Genomic DNA, 19000 nt, shown 5'->3' on the forward strand with positions numbered 1-19000 from the left:
CTATGTCATACGTCACTTTCTGATGTTAACCAATTATAAATTGTATTATTGGAATGGGAGTCTAGCTTGAATTTCCATCACATGTTGCAGGTTTTATTATTTTTTATCTTGTTTTTTTGTGTTTTTACTTATGTGTATTTGATTTGTGAAGCACTAGGTAACTTGTTATAGTTAATAGATTTTAATATCATCATGTATTTGTTCTAAACTTAAGTCGATTTATTTTCAGGTACTTTTCACTTTCCCTCCGATATATCAGCAAATATCTGTACTCTCTCCTTTACATTCTTACAAGGCTTTCTGTCACATTATTTCTTTATATCCCTGTAAGAAATCAATAATGAGGGGAATTGGTGCATTAGAGGGCAGGTATCATTAGACCCCGCCTCCTTTTACTTTTAGTCAGGCAGAAGTGAATGTGGTACTTTTACTAAAATGTATCTATTTTTACTAAATTTGATTTCCAGTTTATTTGTACTTTTTCTTAATGTAAAGTGTAAAATGTTTCAGTACTTCCTCCACCACTGCTGTCTATTTCTCTAGTTCATATACATTTACATTGCATTACATTACATTTAGCTGAGGTGGCAACCAACATGCGACCACCCTCTGCTGCACAGGCTTATATTATTTCATATAACTGCCACAAATTCTCCACAAATGTCATAAGATATTCATTTCATCATATTAAGGGAATAAAGCAGCTGAGATTAACATGCAGCCATCCATCATAGTGAACATCAGGGCTGCTTTTATTTTTGTCAGCTACTTTATTGTTGCATAATGATGCAGTGCAGTGGTTTAGATCTGCACTTTAAAGTGCATTAGCGCACCATAATTGAATTCAGAATGGCAGAAGATGTTCACAGTGATTGATCACCACCATGTGCCCTGCCAGTCTCTCCCTCTCTCTCCCTCTCTCTCTCCCTCTCCCTCTCTCCTGTCATTCTTACATTCACTATTAGAGACGTTTGATTTGATTTGCTTCACTGCACGAGCAAAGCCCATGTGGGGTCACGTGTGTATGTACGCTCAAAAAGTAAATAGAGAAAGAACGATGGCGCAATCATTTTTCATTCTGCAGTGTGTGATATTTAATCCTCTGCTGCCCTCTACATTCTACTCTCTCCCTGTGATGTGTATGGGGGTGTGTGTGTGTGTCTTTCCCTTTTAGAAAATTCAACCGACGTTATATGCTCATTTTTTATTTTTAATCACATGCTATTAGTATGAAGACATGCAAACAGTGTGCCTGGTATTGGTTGGATTTAGAAGAAGAACATTTGCAAAAACTGAGACAGGGTCCTATATTTGAAGTTTCTCAACTGTCTTGAAAAATATGAAATAAGTGTCGCACAGATGTCAACAGCTTTACAGTCATAATCATTTCCTCCTCCACAAGTGTTTAGATATTTGTGAAACAAATTCTAAACTATAACTTAACAAGATGTTCCATATTTCTCATTTGAACACAGGCTTCTGATATTCCCCATCTAACAGGACACGTAGACTAAAATGATGACTTTTTTTTGTAAAGTCGGGTGTATTTGCCCTTTCAGTGGCCATAATACTCTGTCGCACAACGGTTTGTCACTTTGTATCAAAAATGTCCTGAAGTCTAGGATTCTGTCGAGTGCCGATGCACAGTCATAGTGGTCCTCTTGCCGCGTCTATGTCTGAGACACTTGTGAATGTGTATACACATGTTCTTTGTGCATCTGCATTCCAGCGTCTCAGGCGGAGTCTGCCCCCAGGCTTGCTAAGGAGAATCTCATCAACGTGGACCACAACCACCTCAGCCACAGGGCTGCCCACCATCGAGCCGGGCCCTGTACGCCGAGACCGCTCAGCCAGCATCAAACACACCACAGACAGGTAACGACACAGACTGACTGATACACACACATTTACTGCAACAAGACCAATGCAATCACCTTTATTTATCTTTTACATCCAACCAGTGAATCATGGAACAACTCAGTGATGATGACCATCTCAAAGAGCCGCTCCATGTCGGCCTCCTGTGCTGCCTCCGTCACCTCCAACCACCTTTTCAGCAAATCAATGGGAAGACCCGGTGTGTGTGCATACCTAATTCACACACTAAGTAAAAGTGGGTATTGAGTAAGGTATAAGGATTATTACATTTTTATTTTGTAAATTGGAAACTCTTTTTTCAGGTTTCCCTCCCTCCAACGTATCACCTCTGGGCTCTCCATGCCCGTCTCCTCCCGTCCAGGGCACGCCCGTCTCCAGTCCTACGATAAAGACATGTTCAGTGCAGCTTCCTGAGCTGGCTGGCCCGCTAACTGAGTGCCCCCCTGGCCCTGTGGCCCCCAAGAGCCATCACAGAGCCTTAACTCACAGCCAGAGCGCCCCAGACTCCACCACACCTCACTGGCGGCCTCCATCACTCTGCGGCAGGTAACGTACTACATGAAGTCACACTAGAACATCTTCAATATTAAATTCACTAGCATGGCTTTTAAAGCATCCGTTTGTACATGTGTGAGTCACTTCAGTGTCTGGTTTGTGAGGACAGGAGCTGTTTGAATTGTCAGATTAGAGAAATTGGTCAGAATTTGAAGTCTGAATGTGTCAGTGATTCTCTGCTCTGTTTCCAGCAGCTGTGGCAGGCCGTTCAACAATCGCTTAAACCACAGGGTCGATTCAGTCGACAAAGGGGACAGAATACCTCATCCAGGTAAACAGCAGAGGGCAACCTGCAAGCTCAATGCGTATAGTCATTATTACACATTTGATGATTTCAGCTGCAAAATGTAATGATAACTTCAGTAGAGTTCATACATCCACCAAGGCCCAACAGTTCCACTATTAAACTATATCTAAATTCACTAAATCTGGATTTTTATTTGGATCTCACCAAATTACACACACTCATAAATATCAGTAATCTAAACATGGCAAATTTTTTTCCAATGTGAAATCAGTGAAATGTCAAAAAGCACCCATTCTAATCTGATAGAGGGATAGTTCAGCCAAACAGTAACATTCACTCTTTATCTACTCGCCACTATATCAATGGAGGGGTGAGTGAAGTGTATAAGTCCACAAATCCCTTTTAGAGCTTCAGGGGTAAACAGTGTTGGACATTTTTTTTAGAATATCCCAATCTTTTAGTTTGATCATGTTATAGTTGGATTCACTCATCTTGATCCTCGTAGTGATTTTGCATGATCACAAATACAGTTACATTAAATTGCAAATGTCCAACACGTGTAACGTTTTCCCCAGATGAGCGTGCAGTAGCGTCATCCGACTACGACAGCACCTATGACAGCACCTACGAGACCAACCACAGTGACAGCAGCGACTTTGCACAGAACGAAGAGGAGGGAGAAGGAAGGAAGAAGCTGCCAGAAGCAAGGGAAGGATGCAGAGAGTATCCAGCAGAGGGCGTAGTTCTCCATCCACTCCTGCCGTCACCAGGGGTAGACAATGATACAAACGGGCTTAATTCGGTTCAGAGAATTGAAGTCTTTGTTTTCTATTATGAGCTTTAATTTGCTGCAAGTCCCTCCATAGATCCACAAAGAGATTTCGCAGAAAGAAGTGTTTCCTTCTCAATAGGAGTGAATTAGGACATTTTACAGTGATGTTTACTATATATCTTATGTTATATTTCTTTGGATAATCAATTAAAACATTATTGCTGTGCTTTTCCTTACTGTTAGAGACCAAGGATTAAAGTGCATTTGCGGTGACTGAAAATCATGATTTTAGTTAAGTTTCTCTTATTGCACCTGCAGATAATATCCTGTACCTCTCTGACCTCTCTCCTCTACACCTCCTGCCTTTACTGGACAGGACAAGCCCATCCTGGCACTGGAGACTCTGGTGATGCCGGGTCTTGAGTCTCTGAATAGTCAACTCAACAACTGGAACTTTCCAATTTTCAGTCTGGTGGAGAAGACGCACGGCAAGACAGGCTGCATCCTCAGTCAGGTAGAGGACATTTAGGGATGTCACAACCCCAATGACCTCTCTTTAATGGAAACATATCAATACAGAGTCAATACAGAAAAAACAACACTTACACAAATCTGTCTCATCCGCGTATTTAGCGGTTTAAGGTTGCAGAGATACAACCCATCAATGCAGGCAGTAGAGAGAGTTGCAACAGCCCCAGAGAATAGAAAAAGAGATAGTGATCACTACCCTCTGAAGCCATAAAAACTGCAATAGGGACTGAGTGTCGAGAAATCCACAGACAGGCCCTGCTCAAGACCATAAAGAAAAGTCATAAATATTAGCAGACTGAGCTGTCATACATGTACTGGGCTACGGAGCAGTCATACATGTACTGGACTTCTGAGCAGTCATGCGAGTACTGCTCAGTACTCCAATAACACTACATATAAAAATGGATTTTGACCCTCTGTAAATTTTGCATGTTTCAATCTGGTTTATTCAACAGACCTTAATCCGTTATTGAAACCTACATGTTTCTTAACTTAATGTTGAATCACTTATAATCACATATGTATCTGAATTAAGGTAAATATAGTTTGTGCAACTACTTAAATAAATTGGTGTTTTTTTACTCTCAGTAGTGATGACGGTTCTCTCTTATGTCTCAGGTTTCCTATCGGCTGTTTGAGGACACAGGTCTGTTTGAGACCTTCAGGATCCCTATAAAAGAGTTCATGAACTACTTCCACGCTCTGGAGAACGGCTACAGGGACATCCCCTGTGAGTAGAGGAGCCACCGGCTTGTCCGATGTTCAAGTGAAATATTGATGCACTGCATTATCCTCACCTGCCACAAGGTGGACGTGTTGCTTCGTCAATGAAATAAAGCAGCACGAACTGGAATAAGCCTTACAACAGCTTGACAGGGATGTAAAGTATCCTGATGGTTAAATGTTAAATGCAGCTTTTACATCATGCAAAACCTTGTTTCATATTAAAGTCACTTTGTATAACAATAATAATTTTTTTCCCCCATACTGTAGCTGTTATAGCCAGTTTTATAGTATTGACCATTTTGGGAAAGCAACTATATTCCTGAAACAATTTTTTTCTTCATGTTTATTTTTACCAGTCTCCTGTACTAAGAATCCTATAGTTAGATTCTGTTTACTACTTTCACTCAGAGCTTTTACAACTTCATCAGTGGTGGCATTATATATTTCATCTCAGTGGTCTTATGGTCTCTAGTGCTTTAAATGAACATGTATTTTACCCTCCCCAGATCACAACAGGATTCATGCCACTGATGTGCTGCATGCTGTTTGGTACCTCACCACTCAGGCTGTGCCGGGCCTGCCCACCCTGCTCACTGAGAATGGGATCCACACTGGTGAGGATTTTATCCACCCTGAGGCTGTTCATGACTAATCATCCAAGTTGATCCCTCGTTTACATTTTTTTTCTTCCATTCTGTTAGATTCTAGCACAGCATTTCATTAATTGTAGTTTTGTAAGACCATGAATCAGTTTGTTTTGTAATCACGGTTTCCTGCCGTAACAAACGCAACCTCAGTGCACCCCAGTGGACTAGGGGTAAAGATGCCAACCGTGGACCACAAAAGGTCAGATTTAGCAAGGAACCTTTATTTATTATCCCCTTTAACGTTTCCTGTCATGCTTCTCTTGTTTCAATTTCGAAATATAGTCAAAAGACGTCCCAAAAGAAAAAAGTATAAAAACAAATCAAAGCTCATGTTTGAAGTTGATTTGTCAAATGACTGTCGTTTTCTGGTCTTTTTTCGTACTAAATTCATGGAGTGCGGAAGTTCAGTTGCGAGATAATACAAGTGCTGGAAAAAACATATAGTAGAGCATAGTATAATCATATCATATTTCAACAGTGTCACAAAAACAAGGTGGAGAAAATAGTAAATAAACGTGAGTAGTAGAAGAGATCACACAATGGTCCCCAACAGTTGAATTGTTAAAGGTTACATTTAGTCGTCCTCTTGGTTCCTGGCCCAGAACCTTGTCAATGTTTCTAATTTATATGTATTTTACCAGTGTAACAGCAAACTGTCCTGCTAAACACACTCTTACATCATAACTGCAGAAATGTTCGGTCCTGTTGCCATTCAATATTATGGTGACACATTTTACAGACAATAAACTAGTGATGAAAAACTTCTGACCAGGTGAAACAAGTGAAAGTGCTGACCGGTCCTTCCTGAATAAAATAGACTAGTGGCACTTTTACTCTAGTTTGTAAATAACAAAGTGGCAGCGTCTACGCAGAGAGCCCCATTCATGACTCAGGATTGGTTTGTGTTGTCTCTCTGTCCCAAGACTCAGACAACGGCCTTAGACCTGGGAGCACAGGCTTCCTGGTGTCCAAGATGAACCCTCAGCCGGAGGAAGGCTGCGGCTCCCTGTCGGGCCTCATCCCCGGCCTGGAGCTCATGGCCCTGTATGTAGCTGCTGCCATGCACGACTACGACCATCCTGGGAGAACCAACGCTTTTCTAGTTGCTACCAGTGCACCACAGGTAAATAAACATAAAACAGTGCAGTCTGACTGATGAACTGAATGAAAAATCCATTACATTTTATGTCAAGTTTAATTAACCGGCTGCAACTTCAGTCAATAGACAATAAATCTGTGTATCGCGTGAATTAAGTGAACGTATAGCCACTTTGCACAATCTCAGACATGAACTAGAATTGCACTTAGTAGAGCAAATATCTTAAGGCCCCACAGTCTCCTTAAATCAAAACAAGCCTTATAGCAGAGCACACATTACATAACCGTTTACACATGGGTGGTGGTTTAAGGTTTCTTGCTCTGTTAGTTACTGTACAGCGGCTGAAAAGGATCCTAGGACCCTGTAAAACCACATTTGCAGCCATTAGATCCAGTTTTTTGTGATCAGCATGAATTTATACCGACTTGGTCAAGATCCATAACGGACTTTAATGGGTTCCCCCCTGACCCATAACACACAGTTCCACAAAGTGTCATACTAATCCGTCCATTAGGTTTTGAGTAATCCTGGATATAAACTTCCACCAACGAGTGACTCAAACCCAATAAACACGCCAACCTGACTTGATTGCAGAAAATATTTATCTTATGTAATGGGTGCATTAAATAGATACATCCAAACTCTGCCTGATATGCATCAGCAGACAGAGACATCAAGCTTCAGCTCTGCATCAAATAAATATTCATTTAAACAGGTTAAGCTCTTGAAAAATACAATTTCTGTTATTAAATGTCCGGTTGCATTGCTAAGCAACAGACCTCCTTTGTTCCCTGATTCGAGCTATGTGCGTGTCTGTACCTGTGAGTCGCAGAAGGATAAGTGGAACACATTGTAATTATTTTCTAAATATATATCACACGTATGGGCACAGGTGAATGAGGCAGAGTTGTATCATGTGCAAAGGCCAAATTAAGGCAGCATACAATTATACAGCCTTATGGTCAGGGTAAGAGAACCATTCCACACACAATCAGAGCAGCAGGAGAGTCGTTTAAAGCTTCCACACTGTGGTTTAAATCTTTTTTTTCCCTCCTCTTTCATGTGAAATCACACTTCCAACATAAAAGAATGGTAATTTCTCCTCTCTCCTGCAGGCTCTTCTATACAACGACCGATCGGTCTTGGAAAACCATCATGCAGCTTCAGCTTGGAACCTGTTCATGTCTCGACCCGAGTACAACTTCCTCATCAACCTCGAACACGTGGAGTTCAAGCGCTTCCGCTTCCTCGTCATTGAAGCCATCCTGGCCACTGACCTCAAAAAGCATTTTGACTTCCTCGCAGAGTTCAATGCTAAGGTACTGATTCAAATATATCCATCCATCATCCCACTTTCGTAGTTTCATTTGATATCGCAGCCTGTTTTCCTGTGTAATATTTAGAGGAAAGAAACAACCAATTTTGTATTTATTTTTTTACACATACGTGCACCATCAGGTGGGTGATGAAGGCGTGTCTTGCATCGACTGGACCAACGAGAACGATCGATTGCTGGTGTGCCAGATGTGCATCAAGCTGGCTGATGTGAATGGACCACTGAAGTGTAAGGACCTGCACCTGCAGTGGACAGAGGGGATCGTCAACGAGTTCTACGAACAAGTAAGTCATAAAAATAACAGTAATTTCATATAAAATAATAGTTTATGGGTGTAATAAATCATCACATTTAAACTTTGGAACATGTAGACAGACAGAACATAATGAATAGTTTAGAGTTCGTTGGACTTAACACTTTAGAAATTAGATACATTCACAGCAGAAGATTGTGATAATTTGAAAGTTTATTGGATACAGTTCAAACAAATGCAGTCTAATACAACAGTCCGATGAGGATAGATAAAGAGACAGAGAGATAGATAGAAGACAAATGCCTTCCTCCTTCTACAGGGGTCATAGGCTACAGTAACCTGGATGGCAGCATGGCTGCAAAATGGCCATTCATTTCTTGACCAAGGACCAATCAGTCGGGTGTTATGCAGGAAGAGAATGGTCAAAACACTTAGCTAAGGGTTCATTAGTTTGTTAAAAACTATCGCAGACCGATGCCTGGCAACAAATCCTGCTCCGAACTAACAATGCCTCTGACTGGTCAGCTCATTCAGTCGATAAAGATAAGATCTGATTCGGCACAGAGATATGATTACTCGCCTAGCAACCACATGTTAAATGATGAATAGCACTAATTTGAGACTTTTCAGCCATAATTGAAACCCATACGTATTTCTTTTTTCCTCATTGTTATTCAATCTTTAAAGTTGTATTTGTGCATAGATGTAAGGACTGCAGCATAAGTTACTTAGCATTCTACTCAGCATAATAGCTTTGAGAAGTATGTACAGTCTATCCTATGAGCAGGAGTGAAGGAGGGAGGGAGGCGTGAAAGATTGCATGTATATGTTGGCCTCTTCAGAGGGAAAGTGGCTGACCTAAATAGGTCGTCCGAGACAGCGTTCATTCACAGTCACACAGAGGGAAATCACAAAGATGTTACTGGGGATTGTCAGTATACACAGGCACACACGCTGCCCCGAAATTCAGGCTTAAATAAATGTTCCCAGGTTTTAGCATGTAGAATAAACCCAAAGATAAGGTTCCAATAATCTTGGCGGTTTTAAAATGTGCTCATCATAGCTTTAGCTTTAAATAGAAAACAAGGCTAAAAGAATGAATCACAAATAACCCAATTCTATTTTTGCCTCCATTACAAACCTCAGATATATTGTGGTGGGTCTGTTACGTGGTGGTAAAAGACAATTAATCAGAATGTGCCCCTGCGTTTTTTAGTGGTGACCTTTTGGTTGCAGATAATGAGATTCATATCAAGACACAGTAACAAATCTCTGCAGACAGTCTGAATTATGTGATGGATATCTGCAGTTATTTTCTATTTGTAGTCGTCCTGACCTACTTTCAGGAGGAGGCTGCGCTCAGAAACAGAGGATGTTGGACTTTCTGTGCCTGCCAGAGCAGTTGTAACATGGGACAAACTGTATATCTGCATTAAAACTACTTGAGTGTACACATGTATTTGTCATATTGTTCATGAAAGATTTAAAAGTTCCATTATCAGGAAAAACAAATAAAAGTAATTGAAAAAAATCATACAAGATCCAATGGGATTTAGGTTTCTTGCAGTGCCCTTTAACTGGGTTGAAACAGAAGGCTAAAAAAGATGGGTTGCGCGAAATAATACAAATAATCACAGTGTTGCCTTTCAAAGCCAGGGTTACAAGATGATTCACACGAAAAAAGAGATGAGTGCAGATAGCAAATCAGAGAAAAGCCAGATCATAGTCAATGATTTAATGAAGAAAACAGATAAAAGAACAACATTAAAATTATTAAGGAACCAAGGGCAGAACCAGGGCTGGGGCCAGGGGGGCACTGGTTATCTGCTTTCCCCCCGAAGTGCCTCCAAACCATCAGTGGTCTAAGTAGTCATTCACTAGTAATACATGTGATCATTTTTATTTTCTAATCTTTATTTGAAATACACAATCTGCTTGAACAAGGAACAATTTTTCAATTCATACTGAATGACATTTTTCATGTTGTACAATTCTAGGGTGATGAAGAAGCGAGCTTGGGTCTTCCCATCAGCCCATTCATGGACCATTCGGCTCCGCAGCTCGCTAAACTACAGGAGTCCTTCATCACTCACATAGTTGGACCTCTGTGCTCTTCCTACCACTCTGCTGCTCTCATGCCGGGACGTTGGGTCGACCCACCTGAGGGACCGGAGGAGGAGGAGGAGGAGGTGAAGGAAGAACAAGATACAGAGGAAGACGAGGAAGATACGGCAGACGAGGACGCATCAGGATTGGACATATCCCGTATGTCACCCTCTTAAGTTTACACGTTGCAGAAAATATTTAACTGACTATGTTGAGTTGCATGTGCAATAAGTGAGAATTTATTTAGACTACATCACTGTTGTTTGATGAGACCTAGGTAGATTTGAGCAGACCTGGAGAGTTTTTGTTTTCGTTGTCTTTTGGGGTAAAATTAATGTCAATTAATGGCTCAAAATCACCATTGTTGTTGACTCTCTTTCTTAGGTTTCTTAGGGTCCCTGTCCCTGTAGAGCCATTTCCAGGAATTGCCCCGTTTGACCTCTGCTTTATTCACCATGAGAACCACAATTAATTTCTAAATGGAACATAAGGGTGTTTTGTTACTTATTGAATATGAAAAGGTGGTTTCAAAGCATACATGTGCAGGAGAGAGCCGATATCCACACAATCATTATTCATGATGCAGTACATTGTGTATCGCTCTAACTGGTTCATCATCCGAGGCCAGCTGCCGAAGTCACAATGTTCAGCTGCGTTACATTTGGAAAAGCTACCGACATAGATGCATTGATCGTTAAGTTGCTCAGATACAGAGGGGCCTATTTAAAGATGACGTTTGTCATTTCATTATCAATCATTTTCTTCCTGAGAGTTGAACGAGATGAATGATTCCACTCTCATATCAATCTGTGGTACACAAGTATCTGTATATGAAGATTGAAGACATGTTTCCACATCCTCCCTCTATCCAGAAATGAGGCCAAAATATCCAAGATAAGCTGCCATCTTGCACTGTTGACATCATTTGGACCAGACTTTACGCAGTTGGTGGTTGGCAATACGGAAAAATTCATATCATGATAAAAAAAATTCTCATCAGTCGATATGTATCACGAAATCGTTTCATACCTGCTTCAAATGGTAAAACAGATTAGTGGGTTAGGGTTAGGGTTAGCTGTCTTTGTAGGAACATGCTTTCGATACAATTCGCAGGGCCCTGCTTCTTGTCAGACTTAATAGCCAAAATACTGACTTGACTGTGCCATCATGTCGTCCATCTTTATACTATCTACAGTCCACACATTGTGGAGCTGTAACTACAAGACAGTTAGCTTAGCACAAAGAGTGAAAACTGAGGGGAAACAGTTCCTGTTTTTTGAGGGTTTTGCAAAAAATTCAAGCTTAATGCAAAAACAGCAACCTCCAATTCTTGCAATATTTCAGCAGTCATGTCACTGGCCCAGCCAATGAATAGCATATAACCTACACCACCACAATTTTAACCTTTTTATGCTTTTGCGTAATTTATAGACTAGCTATTTCCTGTTGGCGAAATAAGTTAATGTACAGACAGAGTGGTATAATTTTATCGAACTGTAATAAAGCAAACAAGATCGTTCTTTGTATAATGCTGTTGGTTTTGTTTTCAACAGAGCAACAAGAAAACAAAAAGATGAAGAGGAGGAATGTGTTTTGCCAGATCACACAGCATCTTTTGGAAAACCACGAAATGTGGAAGAAGGTGATTTCTGCAGAGGCCCAGGAGGAGGCACAGAAAGAGGACCCAAACCGCTGCCCCGCCGTTCCAATCACAGCCATTCATGAGGAAGAGGAAGAGCAAGCAAGCAAAGAGGAGGAGTCAACAGACAGCCTTGATGAAAGGGAAGAGGTCCAGGCTTTGGACGAAGAGGAAATCCTTCAGCAATCAAAGACTTCAGGGGAAAAAGAGGAAGAACCGGAGTGATATTACAGACTTAGACCTCCTCTTAAACCAGGAATCTGAACATTGTCTAAAAAAAAATGTTTCTTACGTAACTAAACTCTTGATATGGTAGCCAGCACATCACTTTGACACAACACTGTAGAAGATGTTTTGGGTAATATGTGCCTAACAAACACAGGGTTCAAGGATATGATTGAGAGGCAAATAAGTTGAAAAAGAAAAAAAGAGAATGATTGGGACTGTATTCACATTTGTTGTCGTGTTTGTTTTAGTCTGGATCTGGTGCCCTGCCCTCGCCCAGGCTGCCCATCCTGCACTATGAGCCAACCATGCTGATTCACTCCTTCACTCCACCAGTTAGTACAACACTGTCACCAAGCTGCACCCCCCTCCCACTCGCCAATCCCACCCTTCTTGTTGCTCTCCCGCTATCAGCACACTGTGTAGCCCATGTCTAATGCCATCTAGATGAGGATGTGTAACAAGCCCCTTCTCCTTGAGGACAATGGGATGAAAGCCAGAGGAAAAAAGCTTCAGAGGCAGACGGGAAAAAGAAGAGGCGGCTGTAGTGCATTGTGTACGCAGACATACACCCACACGAGTTTCACAGACACACACAATGCTGCACTAGTAACACAATCCACACACAGAACCGATGGGAAGCTTAACAAAGAACCCTATTGCTCTAAAAGCTTTATTTTCGCTCAAGGGAAAACATTGAAAACAATGTTTTGTTCATGTCCAGCAATGTTTGTTCTCGGTTGCATGTTTTCTCTCTGTGTTAATCAAAGTCGGTCGAGTACACCTACATGTTTCCAGGACACACAACTCAGGAAGGAAGAGACCTGTAGAGAAAAAAAACAAAAAACAAAGGGGGACTTATAGCGTCCTCCTCATTTACTTGTGACTGCTTTAAGATTTTCTTTCTGTGCAGTTTGAAGCGCAATCCATTTTACCGATGTCCCTAAATAGATTACACTTTAAAATATGTATTTCATATTTTCCACAAACTATAACAGGGCAGCTTATGCTGTTAATCACACTAAAATATACAATAAATAATTGTAGGTACATTAGAGTAATGTTTTTTTTTGTTTTATGTCACTTTACAAGTTTGCTTAAACTAATGTCCGCACTGCTGGAGAAGAATTCTTTATAATTTCTAATCTGGTATTTAGGCCAAATGCTTCAAAAAGTGAGTAATCCAGTAAGCCATAGTGGGCCAGGCCAGCGCTGACTCACAGCTCAAAATTACTCGAGAGGATTTACATCAAGACAAAAAAACTCAACATCTAGCCGTCACACCAGGAACGACGATTGTCAACATGTTGACACTTATGACCCATAACTTCTCAGTGTTTATTACTCAGCAGTTATGTGACCTCACTGCCCATGAATTGGACAACACTGATCTTGGAACTTGGCCTTCTGTTTGAACATAACTACACACCTGATAGTGTCTTCCATAGTTGTGACACTTTTTCTGAATCCGTCCACAGACAGACCGACATATAAATACGTGCCAAAGTGCTCAAACCCACCTCTGTGGTAGCTCCTGCTACTTATCGGTCTCCAGGACCACATTTTGCCATGATGACACACCCACAGGCACATATAAACCATTTGCGGTCATTATCTCTGGAAAATGTCCACATAGTTGAGAGTTTGCCTTCTACATATTAAGAACAAGGCAACAGGTACTTCAGCAACATTCAGGCTAGAGTTGGCACCGGAGTAAAGCAATCAAATCCAAATAATTCAATCTTTCAGTTGTTAGTTGCACAAAAAGTCAAATGAAAAGAGTTAGGTAACAAAGGCAGAAACAGAGAATTGAGAATTGCACAATTGACAATGACGTCTGCACTGTACACCTGTGGACGTTTCTCTGCCTCACTGATGACACGGCTTAACAGGTGGTGTCACCCTCCGCTATGATGTGTTCAGATATTCCGATTGGTGGTGATGGAGGAGAAGTGTAAACCAGGAGAGCAGCCTGTCAAATGAGGCTTAGCAACATAAGAGGAGGAGAGGAAGAAGAGGCCTTTTAGCTTGATGTGTAGCTGCTTATGAGAAGTCAGAGGGTTCTTATATCTTTTCAGCAGATTCCTCGAGGTGTGACTCTTTGAAGACGAGCCAGTTTAGTCGGATTCAGTATCATGCGATGATCTTTGTTACCAAGTTGGAGAAAATGTATTACAGGGACCTGCAGCGCTGTATATTTGATTTGACAACTTTGAGCAACAGTGGCACTTTATGGATGTAGAGCCAAAGATTTCCGGATTCTTTTTATCAAAACCACAAAGCGAACAAAGACACGTGTTAATACAATTGAAAGAGTTTCTTGGACAGCGTGTACCAGAGAGGCTGCCAAAGTCTCACAGAAGAGCTGAGGTGGATGAGTAAAGCAGAAAGGGTGGTTGAATCCGCAGGAGTACCAGTTGTCAGAGGCATTTAAGTAGCTGTGATCAGTCAAAAAGTAAAAGCAGACTAAGCAATCTATTAAGCAGGTGATTGCAGAGACTGTTTATACTGGCTGAACTGTTCCTGCTGTGACCCAATTTCTTAACTCAATTAGAGTTTTGCTAACGTTAATACTGTCTAAATCCTCAGCTGTATCCATTGCACTGTTATCAAAATGCCCATTGTGCAAAAGGAGGGTTAAACTGTGCAACATAATGCCCTTGACTGCTTATTCCCTGGAAAGGGGCAGTGGTTCAGCATGTTTTTACTGCTAGGAAAAAGAAAACCAGTGCTGACCAAATCCTGAGCTGTTTCAGTCTCGTGTTGAGACCTCTTAATAGGTGTTGAGAGTCGGTTTATTGGTTCATTTTAATTAAAGGCGCTATTGCAGACGACAAAGGAAACTGTAATCCAGCATAATACACAATTAAAAGTAAAAGGACCTCCAGTGTTGATGTGAATCAGACAGCAAGGCCTTGTTGAAAGTTGCTTGGTAACAAAAGAAAGGGAATCCAAAAGTGATGTATGACTCCTGAGACAAAGCGTATCTTACCTGCCGATAAAACATTTGCATTTGTTGCGTATGCAATAATTCACACTTGGATCTACAACTCCCCTCGTTGACCGGATGTCTTCCAGTAGCTTCCCCTTGCGTTGGCCTGTCATGACAAGTGCACATGTAGCAGTAAACATCAGCCGAGACGCGACAGAACCACATGGCTCCGGGTCATGTAGGACATTTTACCTGAGCATTTTTTAAGCTCTTTTAAGCAACACAGCTTTTAAAATTCAGTAACTCAAAAAAAAAATCTTTCTAAACCTCCTGCCTCTAAAAGGCATCTGAGCTGACGTGAAAGAGCCTGAGCTCCATGAACTGTAAATACAGTATATCGTTGCCTCACTCAGTGTGCATACTTATGCAATGGATTTTCTTTCTCACGTCTAACACATGAACTGTCACATGCTCCACCTCTTTGTTTGGACATTTGTTCTCAGACTCCCCTCAGCTCTCTTGCATGAGTTCTGTGATCAGAGAAAATAAAGCTCACAGGGGATCAAGTCTGAAGAAAAAACGCTTCCTGCCTCTGATCTCCACTCAGAGCCCTGCCTCGATAGGTTTCTACACTACAGTGCAGCAGTCAAAGAGACTTAATCAAAGCTGTGATAGAATTTCGAAGTGGCTTTTTTTTGTCATAATCGATGGAAAATATTGGAGGTTTCGTGCGAAGTCATTTAGAGAGATTTAAGTAAATTGTAGGGGAGTGGTAAACGGATACTTTCAATCCATAAGGAACAGGTTTCAGGTTATTACCCTTGCAGTGCTTTGCAGTTTTGGGCTTCATAACTACATATACTGTAGGTTTTACATAATTGCTGGCCATTTTTAAATGCAGGCTGATCTGCTTTAGATGTTAAAGCCATCCATTGGTTTTGTAAGATATCTGTACAGTGTGGAAAGTTATTAGCATTCCCACAAAAGGTTTGTTGGTTCAGTCAGTAAAATGATGCAGACCCGCTGTTTACTGTAACACGTCTAACCACGTGTCTAAACACGTGGTTAGACGTGTTACAGTAAACAGCAACTGATTTGTAATAAATGAGCTGAGACCCATAAAATATTTTTTTTAAATCCAAATAATGTAGATTAGATCGAGACTCAAAATTGCATAAAAACTCACATCATATGTTGGCTTTTTTGGTCTTTGTCGCCTCAAGTACACTGGCTTATGTTTAGTTTTTTTTATGAATCATAAGCAACTTTCTCTTGCTTTATGAAACCCGGCCTGAAAGTCCAGCCTTCACAACTTCCGCTCTGATTAAAGCCAGTATCAATGCTTTCAAGTAAAGATCGAGAAGAAGGGGATTGCTGCACACTGGATTAACTTGTGCAAACCAAAGAAACATTTTGAGCTCTGTGTTTTTTTTGTGATTTGCACAAAACGAGCCCTAATAAAAGGAGCATGTTTCATGCAACTTTCTTTTTGTTTTCAGTGTCATCCAGAATCTGGTGAGGGTCTGTATATGAATACACTTTGTTCTCGTGCAAAGACAAAGCAACACAAGATTCATGTTAAGGTTCATCTAACAGACCGGAGCTCATGGGTTGTCCACGTCTTCACTGTGTGTTGTTTTAATGCCGTGTCAATAGGCGGCAGTAGCACTACAATGGGACTGACCAAACGGTCCGTTCTCAGACTGGAGCCCTTGTACTTTCTTTTTGATGATTTGAACCCAAAACATTTCTTTTTTGTATTGTTTGTTGTTCCATCCATTTGAAAAGGGAGGTATGCATCTGTGCCATAACATTTCCACATATATGTATGTACCTATACATTGTTTGAATGAGATATACATCAGCTTTTCTTGTTTGTCACAATGGAAACCAAAACAAAAAAATGTTCACCACCTTTAAGGCTGAGACAAATAAGGCTGGTATGTTTTTATCTACTATAGCAGGCGCTTCACACACTCAATTATTTTCTTCTCTTCAATATCTTGCACTTAACACATGTAGCAATACTTACAGGATGGGGAAATTGTGTGTTTCACCAGTATTTGTTTAAGTGGAATATATGACATTTTGTTTCTAGATATTGTTTGACTTTGTATAAAACAACAATATAAGCTGTACAGATTCAAAAAAGTATATTATAACAAAAAACTTTTAGAAAATATTTATTTTTACCGTTTTGTAATTTAGACACAAAACTGTAGCTCCTCTATTGCCAGACTTACTGGAAGTGCCTCTCGACAATGTATTACAACGTAACTATACAATATATTGGGAATATTAGAACCTGTCACTAGCAGAGCAGTGTTGATGTTGTAATGTGAATATTGTTGAATAATAAGATTTATAAATGCCCCATGTGTCCGTCTACTTCTTCAGATATCTCTCCACATGGGAGGCTTTACAGATAGATTTGACACTGGATAGTACCACAAGTAAAATAGTAGAGTGAACGACATGCGACACACCATTTTCAAGCTATCATCTGACTGTCAAATAGATAATAAAATAAGGTCCATGTCATTCATTCTCTGTATATATTTGTGTTTCAAAGGATATTGGTCGACTAGCAAACACCAGGTATCGGAACCAGTATCCCATCCACTAACATAGTGGAGGTAGGGTTTATTACCTATACTGCAGTCAGCCACCAGAGGGCAATCAAGGCGCTTTGGCTTCACTTTGGCATCATATTGTCCATCTCTTTTAAATCTCTATGGCACCAATTGTTCCAATCACACTGATGCATATTGTCAGCTGGTAATGAGTCGCATGCACTCTCTATACTTGCTTTCCTTAAGTATCTCTTCCAGTCTCATGGGTACACTTGAAAAATAAAGTCAATCCTAAGCTACAGACCGGCTCTATGCCATTAGTCACACTTATTGTGGTTCGGACCATATGTGCTGATGGCTTTGCAATAATATAATAATACTATTCCTTGTATTTTCTGCCTGCCTGAATCCTGTAGTTACATATAACCTTCACACAATACTTGTTGCCAAAAAAAATGAAGTAACACCATTCTACATACTGTTAAGAGAGTGTTGGGTGCCAAACAAAACAGACCACGTACCACTTTCTACTCACAGTCACGGAAGGAGCAGACATATGAATGAACATTGAGAATTTATCATCTCATCCAGAAAACTAGCATTTCAAAGGAAAACCACAACATAGAGAGAATAAATAAACTTGCCACAGACAGAACCATCTATGAACCTGCTGCTGCCACCACTGAGCCTTTGTGACTTCAAGAGCAAATGTGTTTTTACAGGTTTAGTTAGGAAAGACAGATGGGAGCGCAAAAACTGTACGTCTTATTTTAGGTGCAGTGATGGATAAATTACTTTTTATTACACGATTAGACTTAAAAACAGATTGTGTTGATCTACAATTACATTTTCTTTGGTTCTTTGTCACGCACCATATGTTACACGTTTGCACCATAGGTTATATATACACATGACATGAAAGCTCCCTAAAAGTGAAGCCATAGTGTCTCAATCGCCCACTAGTGGCAGCCTGCAGTGCAGGTCATAAACCCTGCCTCTTTAATGTTAGTTGGGGATGGGACATGGGTCAAATTTAAATCTCAAAAGGCACACCAAACCAAATTTTCTAAAAGATAGTTTCTGGAGATGGGGTAGTTCTTATCACAGGTTATTTGATGCTATAAAAAAAGAGTGAAACAACATTTTTGACTGTGTAGACTGACTTAGGTTTGTTTGAGGGCATATAATGGCAGGACCTTTATGCTCGGCCTCATCCCCCGATTGTTACTTTAAAGACGCTGTCTCCAAATGATGTCATTGCTATTAAGGATGAGGTGGACATACATCCATCTTTACATCCAGTCTATTATATACGAACATTAAAGAAATATTGCAAATTGTAGCAAGAATGCCTTAAATGTTTTATGTTAACTAAATTATATCATTACATGTCTCCTGCTTCTCTTTGCTTTTCATCCTGAGCCAGGTATAGGGTGAGTATTAATGTTTACAAAGATTGTCCGCTGGAGGTGTGAGTCTTT

General features: G+C 40.5%; 1 protein-coding gene across 2 annotated transcripts in view; it reads left to right on the top strand.

Moving 5' to 3' along the window:
- The window catches only part of LOC133951801 (cGMP-inhibited 3',5'-cyclic phosphodiesterase 3A-like), a 46562-nt gene extending 29244 nt beyond the window's left edge, over window positions 1-17318 (top strand). The window contains exons 3-15 of one of the 2 annotated variants that reach the window (XM_062385977.1): window positions 1730-1875; window positions 1962-2077; window positions 2181-2424; window positions 2628-2704; window positions 3256-3452; window positions 3829-3966; window positions 4602-4713; window positions 5216-5323; window positions 6280-6479; window positions 7571-7774; window positions 7914-8075; window positions 10042-10309; window positions 11704-17318. In XM_062385977.1, the coding sequence (XP_062241961.1) occupies window positions 1730-1875; window positions 1962-2077; window positions 2181-2424; window positions 2628-2704; window positions 3256-3452; window positions 3829-3966; window positions 4602-4713; window positions 5216-5323; window positions 6280-6479; window positions 7571-7774; window positions 7914-8075; window positions 10042-10309; window positions 11704-12014 (2283 nt within the window). In that variant the 3' untranslated portion in view covers window positions 12015-17318. Of the gene's footprint in view, window positions 1-1729; window positions 1876-1961; window positions 2078-2180; window positions 2425-2624; window positions 2705-3255; window positions 3453-3828; window positions 3967-4601; window positions 4714-5215; window positions 5324-6279; window positions 6480-7570; window positions 7775-7913; window positions 8076-10041; window positions 10310-11703 lie in introns of both variants that reach the window. The other variant, XM_062385978.1, reaches the window with a different exon arrangement.
- The last annotated feature ends 1682 nt before the right edge of the window (window positions 17319-19000 follow it).

This window comes from Platichthys flesus, chromosome 4, assembly GCF_949316205.1.
Source record: "Platichthys flesus chromosome 4, fPlaFle2.1, whole genome shotgun sequence".
Lineage (NCBI taxonomy): Eukaryota > Metazoa > Chordata > Actinopteri > Pleuronectiformes > Pleuronectidae > Platichthys > Platichthys flesus.